Source organism: Asterias rubens, chromosome 4 (assembly GCF_902459465.1).
Source record: "Asterias rubens chromosome 4, eAstRub1.3, whole genome shotgun sequence".
NCBI classification, from domain to species: Eukaryota; Metazoa; Echinodermata; class Asteroidea; order Forcipulatida; family Asteriidae; genus Asterias; species Asterias rubens.
In genome coordinates this window covers 3,336,987-3,353,371 of record NC_047065.1, presented here as the reverse complement: position 1 = coordinate 3,353,371, position 16,385 = coordinate 3,336,987, and the positions used below count along the sequence as shown (strand labels likewise).

The 16,385-nt window shown below is 38.7% G+C and overlaps 2 protein-coding genes across 2 annotated transcripts; both read left to right on the top strand.

Annotated features, from left to right (window-relative positions):
* Window positions 1–3,137: 3,137 nt before the first annotated feature.
* Window positions 3,138–6,284, top strand: LOC117288898. Its single transcript, XM_033769768.1, has 6 exons — window positions 3,138–3,352; window positions 3,771–4,068; window positions 4,252–4,439; window positions 5,192–5,275; window positions 5,554–5,670; window positions 6,146–6,284. Exons 1-6 carry the CDS (start codon window positions 3,138–3,140, stop codon window positions 6,282–6,284), a joined length of 1,041 nt encoding a protein of 346 aa, XP_033625659.1.
* Window positions 6,285–7,227: 943 nt separating this feature from the next.
* Window positions 7,228–15,797, top strand: LOC117288843 (acid-sensing ion channel 1-like). The gene is made up of 10 exons (XM_033769695.1): window positions 7,228–7,460; window positions 8,660–8,827; window positions 9,308–9,481; window positions 10,473–10,600; window positions 11,135–11,325; window positions 12,552–12,693; window positions 13,482–13,544; window positions 14,105–14,243; window positions 15,220–15,311; window positions 15,688–15,797. Exons 1-10 carry the CDS (start codon window positions 7,228–7,230, stop codon window positions 15,795–15,797), a joined length of 1,440 nt encoding a protein of 479 aa, XP_033625586.1.
* The last annotated feature ends 588 nt before the right edge of the window (window positions 15,798–16,385 follow it).

The following is a 16,385-nucleotide window of genomic DNA, read 5'->3' as shown; positions in this document are numbered from 1 at the left end:
TGTATTGTACATAGCCTGCTGTTGTTTCAAGCGCCCTCCTTCCCTCTGCTAATGTTAGTGAACTCTGTGTTTATACATTCTTCACTTTGTGAACTCGGTCAAAATTGTGGATCCCAGTAAAGCATAAAACTGTGGAACAGAAGTGGTTTTAAGGCAAATAATGCCTTTGGTTTTTGGGAAGTATGCCTTTCTTCTTTTTGCAATAACTACAATATTTGAAGTGAAATGATTCTCAAAATGCTTTAAAGTTTGTACTATTGTAACCTGAACCAAGTGGTTTCCAAACGTATAAACAGTAATTTTTTTAATTAACCATAATTTTAAGAATGATTACCAAGCCATTGTATTTTAAGATGTTAGTCAACTCTGTGTTTATACATTCTTCACTGTGAACTCGGTCAAAATTGTGGATCCCAGTAAAGCATAAAACTGTGGAACAGAAGTGGTTTTAAGGCAAAAATGTATGAACCTCCTTTAAAACCTTTGATTTTGCTGTTTTTAGTGCACTGTAGAACTTGTCTTGCACTGTAAATTTTATAATTTCCACAAACGAAGAAAATATAAGTTCATGCAGTGTTATTTGCACTAATTGTTAAATATTGTAACAACTTTGTACATTGTATAATATGTGTACACTTGTGATTTATCATAAAATGCTGGGAATTTGTAAGTTTTTTTTAAACAGGAAACAGTCAAATTGTGATTTTTCTAGTTTATTAATTGATAACCCACCAACAGTTCCGCCCAGGCATATAGCTTTTCCTCACGTAAGTTTTGATAACTTTTGTCCAATGGTTTAGTTTCTGAGTTTGCAGCTCGTCATTATTTCTTCGCCATCTGATGTGCATAAATTCTCATTCTAACCGAGATTCGAAAAAGAATGTTTCCAGTGAATCCAATTTTTCTTTAAAAAACTGTTGGCTAAACACAAATTTAGTTCAACTTTTTCTTCAGGTTCAGTAAAAACAAAAATGCTTAGACCTAGTTACTGTAACTCAACCACATACAACAGAGCGATCCGCATCTTTGCAACGTTGTTATTTTTATTAGCAATATCTAGCTCCGATTATTTAGTATTTAGACAATAGCTGGGTTGTTCAAAGGTGTGTTTTCTGTCTCTGTGAATTTAAAGTGCATTGTTTACTTGTGTACAAAGCTAACATAATAATGTCGATTGCAGGAAGGAAATTATGTTTGTTTGGATGATATTTTAAAAGGAGTTTTTGATTAAACATAATGTAAAGATGATCACAAGTTTCATGTTTAGTTCACTTTTTTAAAACACTCCCCTGTGAGACGGTAAAGTTGCTGAAGCAGACCTGCTTAGAACAGAACGGTTTGCTTGACAATTTCTGCTAAGCAAGAGCGAGCAGGATACCAGTTATAAATGGTACTTGCGACACAGTATTTCTACTGGTAACCTAAATCGCGTAAGCATAATCCTCTTTTGTTACCTTCCCTATGTTTTAAGAGTCAGTTCAGGTAAATAATTGACATAGTTGCTCACGGTCAAAAAATTTACTTTTTTTATACTTTGTGGGTGGAAGGGCCTTGGGGTGCAAGTAAACAAAATTGCATTTTTTCGATTCTATATATAGCCCGTTGCCGCCATGGTTACGGCTCATTTTGTTTTTTTGCCATTTTAGGCTAATTTTGGGGTTTGAAAAACTGGTTTTTAGCTCATATGTACAACTCCACCCCACTAAAATGCAAAATTATTTCAAAAAACCTTTTATATCACTACAAAGTATCATCCTTGGCCTTCCTTGAGAAAAAAAAGTATTGCTTTAAATATCACCCTTGTGCTATTTTTGCATCATGCATTACAGTATGTTTTTATTGCAAAATCGAAATTTTTACCCTATTTTTGGACCCCAAAATGTCAACTTGCCAGGGGTCTCAGAAAATGTTCCTTTCGGCTGTGATTAGGACCAACATTGGTCTTTCCATATCTGGTGTCAAAAACTTGGGCAGTTGTATCCTTTTGTGACAGTACTGCCTCAAAACTAGACTTTTTTCCCCAAAACGTGAAAAATGCCTTTTTAAGGGTCTTTCACATTTTTTTCTCAAGGAAGGCCAAGGATGATACTTTGTAGTGATATAAAAGGTTTTTTGAAATAATGTTGCATTTTGGTGGGGTTGAGTTGTAAAGGAGCTAAAAAACAGTTTTTCAGACCTCAAAATCGGCCTAAAATGGCCAAAAAACAAAATGAGCCGTAACCATGGCAACGGGCTATATATAGAATTGAAAATGCAATTTTGTTTACTTCACCCCAAGGCCCTTCCACCCACAAAGTATAAAAAAAAAATCATTTTTTGACCGTGAGCAACTATGTCAATTATTTACCTGAACTGACTCTTAAGTATTTATTTTAAACCTTCAGACATAACTAATCGTTGTGGCAAAAGTATAACAATTTTAAAGAATGTCATTTAACAGTCATTTGAAAAGGCAAGGATTGCATGTAAGCCTTAGCTTTCTATTGTTTCAAAACTGTCCGCAACTAAACCCCTACTAGTGTGGGGTTAGTTTTCACTGATGTTCAGTCTTGACCCAAGTCTTGTCCCGGTCCATCGAAAAGTATGCCCCGATTCCCTAAGTTTTCAACAATTTGACATGAGACCTTTAGCTTGAGTTTCGTTGAGCTAGTTTTGTAGGACGATTTATCATGAGAGTTTGATATCTGGACATGACTTTTACAAACGTTCTCCAACTCTTGAGTGCTCTCAGAATCAAAAGTTTTTGTTGATATTTGTAAATAACACAGCTTTGATGAGGATCGAGCCTGACACACCTCTCTCGACGAAAGTGAACAAAAATGCGCGGCCGCCCCGATTTCACAGCTGAATGCTTCATGACGACATACGCAGTCCGCGTATCAGCACGCGTTGTCGAGGTGTCAAGTTTGTTTAATGACGTAACAATGCGTGTAATGAGGTCACTCAATATTGCCACTTGCTGATTGGCTGAGAGTTTATGACGCGTCCGTATTGCTACAACTCAGGATGTCGCACTGTTCTGCATACGTAGTAACATAAACTTTTTACGGAAGTAGTTTCACATAAATCGTCTTCTTCCAAAGAGGGAAACATGCCTATCATCACTTAACTTTCGATTATTGAACAATCGAGTAGGGATGGAAAACGTCTTCAACACGGGCGCGTCTACCACGTACCGTATAGGCTATCCACTTCACAGCTCGTTCCTCCCGCCCATCAAGTTTCATCAAGTGCCCGCTATCCAGCTTCGGGAAGAGCCTAAACTACCGCCGAGGAAATTCCCAATATCTCCCGCCGGCCCCACTCGGCAGTGGGAGAAAGGCACGTGGCAGGTCCTCCTTCCTGATATCAAGTGAGTGTGTGATACCAGAAATTCCCCTCTAATAAGCTCTTCACTTTTAGTGTGTTGTTGAAATGTTAATAGACTCAGTCAAGACTAGGCTCGATACAATCCAATAATGAACACTTTCATAAGGGGAGCTCACCACTAAATATTGTGTCTACTTGCAACACCACTCCAGCTACAATTTGTATATCCCTTGTTGCAGTAATCGACAAGAGTGGCTTTTACTATGTGGGCGAACTTTAAAAAGACAGTACTTTAAGTGGCTCGAAGCCTTGTTTGGGGCAATTTTGCAGGGATTTGTAAACAAATTAGAAGAATATTTAATAGTAAAATGCATCTTACACAGTATTTATTTCAGTTTTCAATCATTATAATATATCTTAAACTCATATTTTGTTATAAAGATGTTAATATTGCTTTTTAGGCCTTTTACAGATAAGCCGATCGTCCGTGCACCGCCTCCCCAGGAATTCACAAGCCATCTTCAGATCAAAGCACCAAAAATCCAGCCTAAATTTCGCCAGAAACGTCCGAGAACACCAGAGGAACAAGAGCCACCTCTCAAGGGGCTCAACGAGCCGTTGCCCCCGGTGGTGCCGCACTGTGCAGACGGCTACCCGGAGGAGGTCGAGGAAGGGTGGGTGGAGGAACTGTGTCGATCCTATCACTGGAAAACGACCAGCAAAGAGGCTGCTAAAGAAGGCTGTCTCGAGGTTTCTGAAGTAAGAGTGTCACTTCGTCCTCTTGTTTTGTTGTAGAGAAAATTATCCATCAAAGACACTGGACGCAATTGGTAATTTCTAAAAAACGTAGTTTTTGAGAAAGATGTGATTTCTAACAAACATATAGAACTGTTTCAGTTAGAATCCTTTTTGATCGACACAAATACTCCAATCTGATTTCAGATCGATCCGCCAAACTCAACCCTTGAGCAGAAGTCTGATGTCATCATGTCTCGACCAATGAGATACGACGCCAATGAGCGTCCGTGGCAACGGGTGGTTCCCCTGTGGGATAGACTTCAGTCACGCCCCCATGTGGGGAAAAATGTCAGCAGCCGACAGATCGGCAAGACCATGTTAAATGCAGACAGGTTGTTAAAATACACAAAGTGAGTTTCTGTGAGAGTCTTACTTCCCCTTTAGCTCTTTTACAAGTGGCCCTTGACTACAGAGTGAACACTACTCTTGGTTGATACACATGTTGCAAACTTTATAAAACCTTAGTTTTTTAGGCACCAGTTGCAACAACGTAAACGTTTAATGGAATGATGGTTGCTAACCCGTTTTTGCTAAATAAGATTTTTCTGAGGAATGATAAATTTGCATCAGGGGTACAATCATACATTATTTTTTTTTTTTTTATCCATAATTTGTGTGCTCGGCAACCTGTGTATGAACAGGGTTAAATTAAATTGGCCCTATATTCTTAAAGGAACACGTTGCCTTGGATCGGACGAGTTGGTCTATAAAAAGCGTTTGTAACCGTTTTTTATAAAATGCATATACAGTTGGAAAGATGTTTTAAAAGTAGAATACAACAATCCACACAAGTGAGCCTCGAAATTGCGTGGTTTTCCTTTTACTGTGCAACCTAACACGGTCGGCCATTTATGGCCGTGCAATTTCGAGGCATGTTTGAGTGGATCATTGTATTCTACTTTTACAACATCTTTCTAATCATAATGCATTTTATACCAATCGGTTACAAACGCTTTTTAAAGACCAACTCGACCGATCCAGAGCAACGTGTTCCTTTAAAAACAGCACTTTTGTACAGTGTTTCTTTTCCGCATATTATCAATGCTGTTTTGCTTTTCAACAATTTTGTTTTTACTTTTTACAGCCAACCTCCCACAAAAACAGCGAACATATCTCTTGACGAGAAGATTGCTATGATGGGAAGCGAAGATAAACTGTCTTCAATGTTGTAAGTCAAACGTGCAAATTAAATAAAAAAGGGTTTCACGAAAACTGAGCGCGAAAAAGTGGTTCATTTTCTGTCATTTTAAAGCCATTTGGCCTATAATGAGAAGGTTAAATTCTACACGGGAAAAGTAAAACAGGTAGGCTAAAGGATGACTAATTCTAGCAGTAATAAATGCGACAGAAATGCCTTGTTTTTTAAGGGGCCATAAATGGATCCCACCCATGGATCTTAAAAATTTATCTAGTTAAATTGCTTTTTATTTGACGTTTCGTTTCCAGTGTGCGCAAGTGTCCCGGTTACGCTGGTTACGTGCCAAGATCGCCACATAATGTTGCCATGGAAACCAGCCGTCTTCTTGATCTACGAACAATGACAACCATGAAATCAAGCTACAGGTCTGTATACAATCCCTTGAGTTAGTGCTAATGAATATTCAAATATTGATTTACAATCAACCAGAAACTGAGTTGGAGAGGGCGAACTTTTGATTTGGATTGTGGCGATATACTTCTGTGCCTAATTTCATAAACCATTTAAGTACCAAAAACTTGCTAAGCACACACAAACCTTGCTTAGAAGTTCTCATGCACCAATTCCAAACAGCCCCTTACGCAGCGTTGATGCTTAACAATTTGCTGCAAGTGTATTAAGAAGGCTATCCCAGTCACTATGATACATGTTGAATGGAAGGTATCTCGTCTGAGACGTCACACACAAGCGGTCTGTAAAACATACGCAATTTTGTACCCCTAAAATATCAGAGCTCGGGCAGACAGTCACCATAAACAGGAACTTCGCCACTTGCGTACAATTAATTGATTCCCATCATCAGTCTACTAACTTCAGAAAACCAAATCTGCTTCTTTACAGACCATTCGCCACCAAAGAGTACACGACGAAGAACTTCGCGCACCGAGGCCCTTTGTCACGGACAGTAACACTTACGTATCCCTACAACCCATACAACAAAGTGGAGAATCGGGCTAAAGGAATCGAACAGAAATGGTAGAAACGGATCGGCTCTTTACCAACAAATCTGTACGCACCCCCCGTGCTAAAGCTGCTGAAATACTGGCTAAAAATGGGACTATTAACTCAATTTTCAAAAATCGCCAAAAGAATGTTTATTAAGCTAATTTGAATACATGTCACAAAAATAACTGTTGTCCATCCGTTAAGTCTATAAATCGTAGTTCTCAAATATCTAAAGCAAAGAATCACGTAGTATTTTCAATTATAGGAAATGTTACCAAGGTATGTGTATTTACATACACATTTTTCATAATTATTACTTTTGCTTTTGATAAATAAAGAAACGCACGAGAAAGGAAAACATTAGTACAAATAATTATTCGAAGATGAGTGTTTATTTGGGTTTTCCCCTTCAAATCAAGCTCCGTTGACAAAAAAAAAACTGCTGCTTAGCAAGTATATAGGTTACAATCCAGAACACCATACAGTTACCAATGATGTGAGTGGTACCACGGTAATTTATTGCTTAGCCAAGAAATTTGCTAGTTAGGCCTTACGGTCTGCTTATAACAGCTTTATGAAATTGGGCCCCGGGAATTTCGGGGCACGCAGTGTAGACCCGACTCCCCATACTGCTATTGCAGTCTTGGACATCTTGGATTGTTAAGTCCAAGATGTAAGTCGCCACAAAATATTGTACTCGAAACCATTAATGATGCAGCATTTAAAGTGACCGTCTAGTGGTAATCGATATAATGGAGGTATAATTTGTTGACGTAGTGTAAAGAAACTAAAGTGCATACTTGTAATTAGAGAACTTCCGGAGGTTTTTTTTTTCCCGAGCAAAATTATTATTGCCTCTTTGCATAACGCACTTCTATAGTGAATGTATACTGGTACTTTAAAGGAGTATATCCATTGCCGGCGAGAGCTGTATAGCTATTCTTGTATATGCTTCAACAATAAAACCGAAAACAAAAATGGTTAAAGTGCACGCTGTCCAGGATGAATCTATTGATGTCCAAAATGCGGCAAATGTGGACAAGGATGCTTTACGACAGTCCGAGCGGGACAAGGCGAAACATCCAGGCGGGCTGGCTTGGCGAAAGTACGGCAGACAATTCCTCGCTACGTGGTCGTCGACTGTGCAAGATGCCGTGGGACTTACCGGTATCAAATACCTTGTGAACAACCAATCCAGTCAGCTTCGGAGGTAAGGTTTTATTAATTTTGGTTTCTACCCATACACCGATGTGTGTTAGCACTGTATCTTTCCCGAGTCCTGTGATCACAGGCATGTTACTCGGGTGGGATTCGAACCCACGACCCTTGCAATTCTAGAGCAGTGTCTTACCAACTAGACTACCGAGGTTGCCCAGCAGCTAGAGGCAGTTCGAATCCTATGTTTTGGCAGCGGGTACCGCAACGATATAACAGATGTTAAATTTGCATCGGGGATAAAGAATATTAATTTTGGTTTTTACCCATACACCGATGTGTGTTAGCACTGTATACTCAGTACTTTCCTGAGTCCTGTGAAAAAAATATCACAGGCATGTTACTCGGGTGGGATTCGAACCCACGACCCTTGCAATTCTAGAGCAGTGTCTTACCAACTAGACTACCGAGGTTGCCCGGCAGCTAGAGGCAGTTCGAGGCAGGTTTTGTTTGACTGCAGTAATACGCTTCTCCGATTCAAAATGTGACGTATGAAGAGTGATCTTCTCCTTCGTCTCCTTTCGTTTAATCTTTGGACCAAGGTGAACATGTCTGATTCTGCCAGGCAAATGTCAAAGACCAGTCTTCCTCACTTGGTGTATCTCAACATAATGCATAAAGTAACAAACCTGTGAAAATTTGAGCTCAATTGGTCGTCGAAGTTGCGAGATCACAATGAAAGAAAAAACACCCTTGTCACACAAAGTTGTGTGTTTTCAGATGCTTCATTTCGAGACCTCAAAATCTAATTCTGAGGTTTTTAAATCAAAATTGTGGGAAGTTACTTATTTCTCGAAAACTACGTTACTATAGAGGAAGCTGTTTCTCACAATGTGTTTTACTGTCAACAGCTCCCCATTACTCGTTACCAAGTAAGGTTTCATGCTAATAATTATTTTTTAGTAATTAGTGTCCACTGACTTTAAAGTGACTTCAAACCACTTAATGGTATCCTCGACGAGGTCTCCGAATCCCTGCTCGCCTGTTGTTGGTCTGAAGTCAGGGCAGCCATGAATGATGTGACTGATGATGAATTGCGGGCTGCTACACTAAAAAAAATAACCTCATATAATTATCTGTTTACATATAATTTGGAAGTGAAATTTTCTCAAATGCGTATAAAAGGGAAGCCGCTGTAGACTTCTAATCACAATGTTTTTACATGTACTGTCAATATACATTTTTCTTCGACAGGTTTGTCTGGACGCTTGCAACACTCGTCGGATCACTTGCCGTCATTTACCAGATGCAAGAAAGATACGCCCTCTTCGCCAGTGTGGCGAAAAGTGTCGACTTTGAGATCGTTTACCCGACCAGTCTAGTGTTCCCAGCTGTCACCATCTGCAATTTCAATACATACAGGTGACGTCACTTAGTGCGATACGAATTTTGACGTCACACCAGTTGACATGTGCTCAACTCATGCGATACATTCGCTGCGAGGGCAGCCATGTGACGTCAAAACTCGTATATATCACATTTCCATTTGCAGGAGTATAATGAACCGGCGTAAAGGGACTCTATTGTCAAAGACCAGTCTTCTCATTACCTTGGTGTATCCATCTCAACATATGCACAAAATGTCGAACCTGTGAAAATTTGAACTCAGTTGGTCGTTGAAGTTGCGAGATAATAATGGAAGAAGAAAAAACCTGTCGCATGAAGTTGTGTGCTTTCGATGCTTGATTTCGGGGCCTCAAAATCGAATTCAACTTCAGTGGAAAATTACTTCTTCATTGCTTGTTACAAAGTAAGCTTTTATGCTAACAATTAGTAATTACCAATAGTGTCCTGTAGTGCCTTTAAACGCAGTCAAATTTTAATCATTCTTCGTCGTTGTAGGAACCTCAATTTGGATCAAGAGCCATTCGGTAAAATCCTGGAAGACTTCAATAATTTTGATATGTATGGGGCGGTGAATTTCTCATCGTATGAACCCCAACTTCGGGGAGTGAACCTGACTAATCTAACGCTCCACTACGGGCATCTAATGACCAATGGGAACATGTTCATAACGTAAGTGTTGTTGCATATGAAATTATGTCAAGTGTTTGGTGCTGCATTGACCCCTTGCACGCACGTCACACGCGGCGACTGTGCCATGCTCACCGTTGACCTTATCGCAAACACTCGGTACGCGCACAATAAACGTGGAATGAGGTGCATGCTGGTCTAGCTAGCTATCAAATTTGATCACTAGCTAGACCAGCATGCACCTCGATCGACAGTTTGCGCTTTCGCAATGGTATTTGCGAAAAGGTATATTTTGGTTGGCAATGGGTTTACGTATGAACGCCACGTCGCCTAAAAAGCGCACTAACGCACAGTGACATTGCCCACCAGTATGGCGCATCGAAGATTATTCTGATGATGACGTCAGGTGAAATGAGTACATAGGCATACCCTTACTATACTTTGCTTGTTTGTACTTTTCACGAGTTCTTGATTTTGTTTGTTTTTTTGTTTTTTTTTGCACTTTGTTCTTTCGTACTATGTGCTTGGTGGCCTTTATCGCACTTCATGTTGTACTATGTGCATTGTTGATGTTTATATTAGATACTTTTGAGCTAACGTTGTGCCCAGATCTTATACCTGCAGTGTTCGTGTACTAAGTGCTTGAGGCTTAGCACTTTGTAGTTTGTGGTTTTGTTTTACTTTGTGCTCAGTATAGTAGTGGGAGTTCGGGTTAAGTACAAAGGACCAAAACAAAGTCCCAAGTGCCGGGATGAAATTACAAGACATCAAGCACAAACTGCAAAGTCCGAGCATCTATAGCACTGTGCACGTACCAAATACCAAATGTACAACAAAAAGTACCGACCAAAAACCAAGTACATGTATACTCAAAGTAGGCCTACACAAAGCATCAAGCACCAAGTTACAAAGTGCTTTTAACCAACGAGTATTAAAATACTCGTTGGTATACATGTGCAACAAGAAATGGAAGCTTTAGGTTTAAAATTGTACATTTGAAATATAATCTCCTTTTGAATGTGATTTACTATAGAGGCGAATGGGGAAACAGCGGACTGATCTCTCCTGACAATTTTTCAAGTGTTTTGACCGACTCTGGTCTCTGCTACACGTTTAATGGTGGCGAAAATGGCACACCACCGCTGACTGTTAATTCCGCCGGTAAGTTAAATTATGCATGTGTATACTTTTACATAATTTTTGTTGAAGATTTCACTTTGTCCTCAAAGTGAGCAGCTAGTTTGTAGCAGTATACGGACGTGCTTTTCTACTGATCTTCGTTTCTGTATCGCTTAGATTTCAGACTGAAATTTGTGGTGGGACAAAACGATTTTGTGAAAAAATATTGACAGCACAGGTAAAAATTGGATCTCTACTGTGGTATTCCAATATATGCATGTTCATGATATTCATTCACTGTACAAACCTAATTCAATGTGAAATATCGAAAAGAAACTGGTATGTTTATTCGCTGTACAAACCTATGTGAATGTCCAACGTCCAATATCGATGTATAAGACATTTACTGTACAAACCTAATTGAATGTGCGATGTCCAATATCAAAAAAACAACATTGGTATTCGCTGTAAAAACCTAAATGTCCACTGTCGAAAATTAAACTTTGATAATCGCTGTACAAAGTCCTATATGAATGCTAAACCTCCAATATTAGTTTCCTTAATAATGTTCGCCAGGTAAAGGGAATGGGCTCAGCGTTCTTCTGAACCTGGAGCAGGACTATTATTATTACTCTGCGGCTACTCCGATTTCTGCCGGTTTCCTCGTAGCTGTGCACGAACAGGGGAAGGTTCCGCCATTGATGCGTTCTGTAGGAATATCTGTGCCACCGGGCACAGAAGCCAGAATTAGTATACGGAAGAAACAGGTACACACTCGTTCATTGATAATGCACATTTATTTCAATGGCGTCTTGCAATACAATAATATAAAATAATGCACATTTATGTCGAAAATACAAAAGCAATATTATAGTATGAGGTAGGTACACAATGGCTCAATAGTAAGCAGCAATTTAAAGACAACGTTAAAGGCAGTGGACACTATTGGTAATTACTCAAAATAATTATTAGCATAAAACCTTTCTTGGTGACGAGTAATGGGGAGAGGTTTATGGTACAAAACATTGTGAGAAACAGCTCCCTTTGAAGTGCCATAGTTTTGGAGAAAGAAGTAATTTTCCACGAATTTGATTTCGAGACCTCAAGTTTAGAACTTGAGGGCTCGAAATCAACCATCTGAACGCACACAACTTCGTGTGACAAGGGTGTTTTCTTCTTTGATGACCGATTGAACTCAAATTTTCACAGGTTTGTTATTTTATGCATATGTTGAGATACACCAACTGTGAAGGCTAGTCTTTGACAATTACCAATAGTGTCCACTGCCTTTAAAGTATATAAAAGGTTAAGCGAGATGTTTTTGTTCCCTAACCTATAGACAGACAAACGCTACAGCACCTTGAACAACCTTAATCCTCAATTTCAAAATTTCAAATTTTATTTGTACTATCAACTTATATTTTTGTTGTTTGCTTGGTAATTTTATTTTGTATTAATTGTCAGGCATTTAAAAACAAGCCTTTCTGGCTTCTGGAAAAGCCTCCATATTGGTTTGCTCCATCTCCATTACATTATACCGAGTGAGAATACAGGTCTTTTACAATTACCAAAGGTCTCCATTGCCTTTAGCGAGCTTCTAAAGGCAGTGGACACTATTGGTAATAATTGTAAAAGACCATGGGTGTATCTCAACATATGCGTAAAATAACAAACCTGTGAAAATTTGAGCTCAAATTGGTCGTCGAAGTCGCGAGATAATAATGGGGAAAAACACCCTTTTTACACTAAGTTGATTTCGATACCTCAAAATCTAATTCTGAGGTTTCGAAATCCAGTTCGTGAAAAATCCCTTCTTTCTTGAAAACTACGACACTTCAGAGGGAGCCAATAATTACCAATAGTGTCCACTGCCTTTAAAAAGAAAATACGAGTGTAGCAATGACTGTTGACGTCGCTATGTAAATAATTGAAGATTGGTCCAATAAATATTCACAAAATAAATCAACTTTCAACATTGATTTACCCTTTATAGATAAAGAACATAGGGAACACTGGTGATTGCGGTACCAAGGAACTGAAATATTTCAGTTCTTACACCTCTATTAATTGTCGACGAGAGTGCGAAGCCCAGGTAATCCTGGATAAATGCGGATGCGTTTTACCCTTCGAAGCAGGTGAGACACTACCCTAGATAGGTTTTGTTAGTGTACAGTTTAGTGCAGCGACGACAGTTAGTGGCTGTGACGTCATCTTTCTTTGCACATTTTATATGCCGTTTTACACAATCTGCATGGTAAACAAAATGTGAAGGTTTCCTCGACACGAGTAGCAGTGGCAATGTTCTATAATTTTTGAGAGAAGAGACACATTTACAAACAGTCAGTCACTGTATGGTCCTTTACAAGTCATTTGAGGTTGGATTTATTTGGTTATGTGTTAGTTTTAGTTGTATGTTTTGCCATTTGTAATATTGTGCCTTCTGTAGCTTTTTGATGGAACGTTTATAACCGGGTTGTTATCGAAAACTAAATACAGCCGCCCCAGAACGGTTACGCGTATACGGATAGCTGAACGTAAAATGGTAATTAAAAGAATAAGGCCAAGTTAATACTTCCCGCTAATGCGAATGCAATACAAATTTTGACGTTACAAATTCGAATAATTCGCATTCCTTGTGCGCAGCTCCTGCGAAATGTTTGGTGCTAGGTCAGATGACGTGACGTTAAAATTCGCTTCTCATTCGGACCGGGCTTAACTAAATACATTTAAACAAAATGTATGAGCTTTCCGGCAAGATTTTTTAGTCAGATGCAATTAAAGTTGTTTGTGCTACGAAATCTTACAATCATTGTGATTAAATTGTCTTTCAGTGAAACCACTACCTTCATACTTGAATATTAAAATAAATAAAAAAAATAAAAAAAAATTAAAAAACATTGGGTATAATTTTCTTGTCTTATAGTTCACCAGGACTTGAGAGTCTGTGACCCCATTGAAATGCTGTCCTGCGTATACACGTATTCCGGTAGGTCAGCAACTATTATTTATTTTATTTATTTTAATTCTTCAGACAATACAATTATAACAAGCAGAGGCCGTACAGGTAAGGGCAAAAGTGAAAACAAAACTACAATCAAACCATCGTGCCCTCCATATCCTAGCTCATAAAAGGGGGGAATAAATCATGTACTAAATAAAACAGTCTAAACACTTATTTTTTAACTTGATAGCCAAATAAAGTTTGTCCTCTTTTTTGGTTGAATATGTTACAGGTTCAAAAAGTGTCGGGGGACATTTTTGGTTAGTCTTTTACTAGCAATACGAACTGTATGTTAAATCATCAACTCATGAAGCTATAATTTGAGCTGATATTGCATTCAGTTTCGTTTTCGCGAATTTGCCTAACTTACGAGCCTCTAATTAAGTGTGACGTCATACTATCAAATCTCGAACTTGTGAAGCTCCCTTTTGACTTATTAGTGTCTTCCATGCCAACAGAGGGCGGAAGAAAGGGCAAATTTAACAATAACAATCATCTTGTGCAATAATTGTTTTTTTGTCTTTCTTCAATCCCGTTGACTCCAGAGATTCTTGGTGTATGCGAGTGCCCCATGGAGTGCGAGATAACTAAGTTCATCCCAAAACTGTCCCTCCTTTCATATCCATCTGAATTTGTGAGTGATTTCTACGATTCCGAATTTTTTTTGTCAAAAGAGTTTGTTAGGTGAGTAATATTATTAGTTTGATCTTTAATACGCGTTTAGATGTGTTACCATGAACTCACAAACATGATTCAGAATATAGGGCGCCACCCAGAGTTGCCCCCGCAGCGGTCTTAATTTTAAAGAGAGGCTGCTGGTGGCCACCTTTACTGAACGAAACGGGCAGCTTCTTTCTGTGCATGGTCTTCCACGAGTATTTGATCGAGAGTCACATTGATGCCCGGTTACGCCACTGCATCCAGGGCCCAATTTCATAGAGATGTCTAAAGGGAAGGTACACGTTTGGTAATTACTCAAAACAAATATTAACTTAAAAACTGACTTGGTAACAAGTATTGGAGAGCTAAGTATGGTATAAAACATCGTGGGAAACGACTTCCTCTGAAGTAACGTAGTTTTTGAGAAAGAGGTAATTTCTCACAAAAATATTAAAAGACTTCTAGCTAGAAGTCTTTTATTCCTATTTGAAAGCACACAAAATTCGTCCAAGGGTGTTTTTTCTGTCATCTTTTCTCGCAACTTCGATGACCGATTGAGCCCAAATTTTCACAGGCTTGTTATTTTATGCTTGTAATGGGATACACCAAGTGAAAAGACAGGTCTTTGACAATTACCAAACGTGTACAGTGCATTTAAGCATACAAATATTGCCTAATATTAAAAATTAGCAGGATACCAATAAATATGGTACGTGTAACATGGTATGTTGGCTGGTAACCTTACTATGATGGTCATAATGTTGTGTTTGTGCTTATTTGTCTCTTCCTATGAAACTGTAGAGTAGCAAAAACAAAGCTCTCGTTAAAACGATCAATTTACAGGCAAAGTTTCATCATCAAAATTACGGGCTAACTTCCATCATCTCAAAAGGCACAATTCTGGCCCACTGCAATATAAGACATTGCTTGGTGTTTTTTGTTCTGTTTCTTTGGACACTTCTGGTTTGTTAATTTTATCTGCCCTGTTTTTAATCCGAAGGAACAACATGGTAAAGATGGAAATCTACATGGAAGATATAGCTGTTGAGACAATCACACAACAAAGAGCATATGACTTCTTTGAATTTCTGTGTAAGTCTTTTTCACATCTTCTATGGAAGGTGTATGTTTGGCAATCACACTCATTCTAATTAATGACAATAACAGCAAGGGTCCCCTACTTGTCCTCTCCAGCGTGGACATAACCGCTCCGGATTTTCAGCGATATCTTAAAAAACGGGATCTCTCGCCGAGTCTAGTTTGACCCCTTTCTTTGTCATTCTGTCATGGGACCCGGAATTTGGGTCAATTCTCACCTGGGAGTTTTTATTTTGTATGCTTTAATCGTATTACAGTGCTAACACACATCGGTGTATAGTTATGGATGAAACCAAAAGTTTATAATCTTTATCCCCGAAGCAATTATTTTTCCATCTATTTAATACGTTATTTTGGTTCCTCTTTTTAGGTGACAGTGGTTGTGCACTCGGACTGTGGCTTGGGGGAAGTATTCTAACCGTAGTTGAGATTCTTGATCACCTCTTTCAGTGCATTCTTGCCCAAATGAATACGAAATAAACCTGCCTGTCAAATGAAGAAATGTTACATGTTCGTGTACATTGTCTTCCCACTACCCACCCCCACCCCTACCCCTCCTTCTGTCCCTTTCCGTCCCCCCTTTCCTTTCCTTTTCCGTCCTCCTTTCCTTTCCAAGTCATCCTTGGTTTATTTTGTGTTTTGATGGATTTTTTAATTTCGGTGTATTTTAAAAACTATTATTTGTGCCATGTGATACTTTTCTTATTGTTGCTGTTAATTTCTACGGTTTATGTTTGTTTTTCTGCTGTTTTTAATTACTATACTTTCATGTGCAAGCCGAGAAAGTGATTTTCATGCTGGGGATGATAAATAAAGATTTGAATTTAATTTGAATTGAATTGAACTGGATGTTCGTTTTGTTACTCGAGATTTAGTTGTTGGTTTTGTTATTAGTGCCGATAGTGTTTCCGAATAAGTAGAAGTTATGCCAATAGCACTTTTTTGTTATCTTTCATCTACTTTCAAGTTAATGATAATTGTGATTTGAGGTTGAACAAAGACAAAACTGGCTAGTCAGAGTGGGATTCTAACCATCGACACCGGATAAATGTGCTGACACTCTACCAA

Coding starts and splice junctions, on each gene's coding strand:
- LOC117288898 (XM_033769768.1), top strand. CDS start 3,138: ATGGAAAACGTCTTCAACACGGGCGCGTCTACCACGTACCGTATAGGC. Junction 4,069..4,251: donor GCTGTCTCGAGGTTTCTGAA/GTAAGAGTGTCA, acceptor ATCTGATTTCAG/ATCGATCCGCCAAACTCAAC. Junction 5,276..5,553: donor GATAAACTGTCTTCAATGTT/GTAAGTCAAACG, acceptor TTTCGTTTCCAG/TGTGCGCAAGTGTCCCGGTT.
- LOC117288843 (XM_033769695.1), top strand. CDS start 7,228: ATGGTTAAAGTGCACGCTGTCCAGGATGAATCTATTGATGTCCAAAAT. Junction 7,461..8,659: donor CAATCCAGTCAGCTTCGGAG/GTAAGGTTTTAT, acceptor TTTCTTCGACAG/GTTTGTCTGGACGCTTGCAA. Junction 9,482..10,472: donor AATGGGAACATGTTCATAAC/GTAAGTGTTGTT, acceptor GATTTACTATAG/AGGCGAATGGGGAAACAGCG.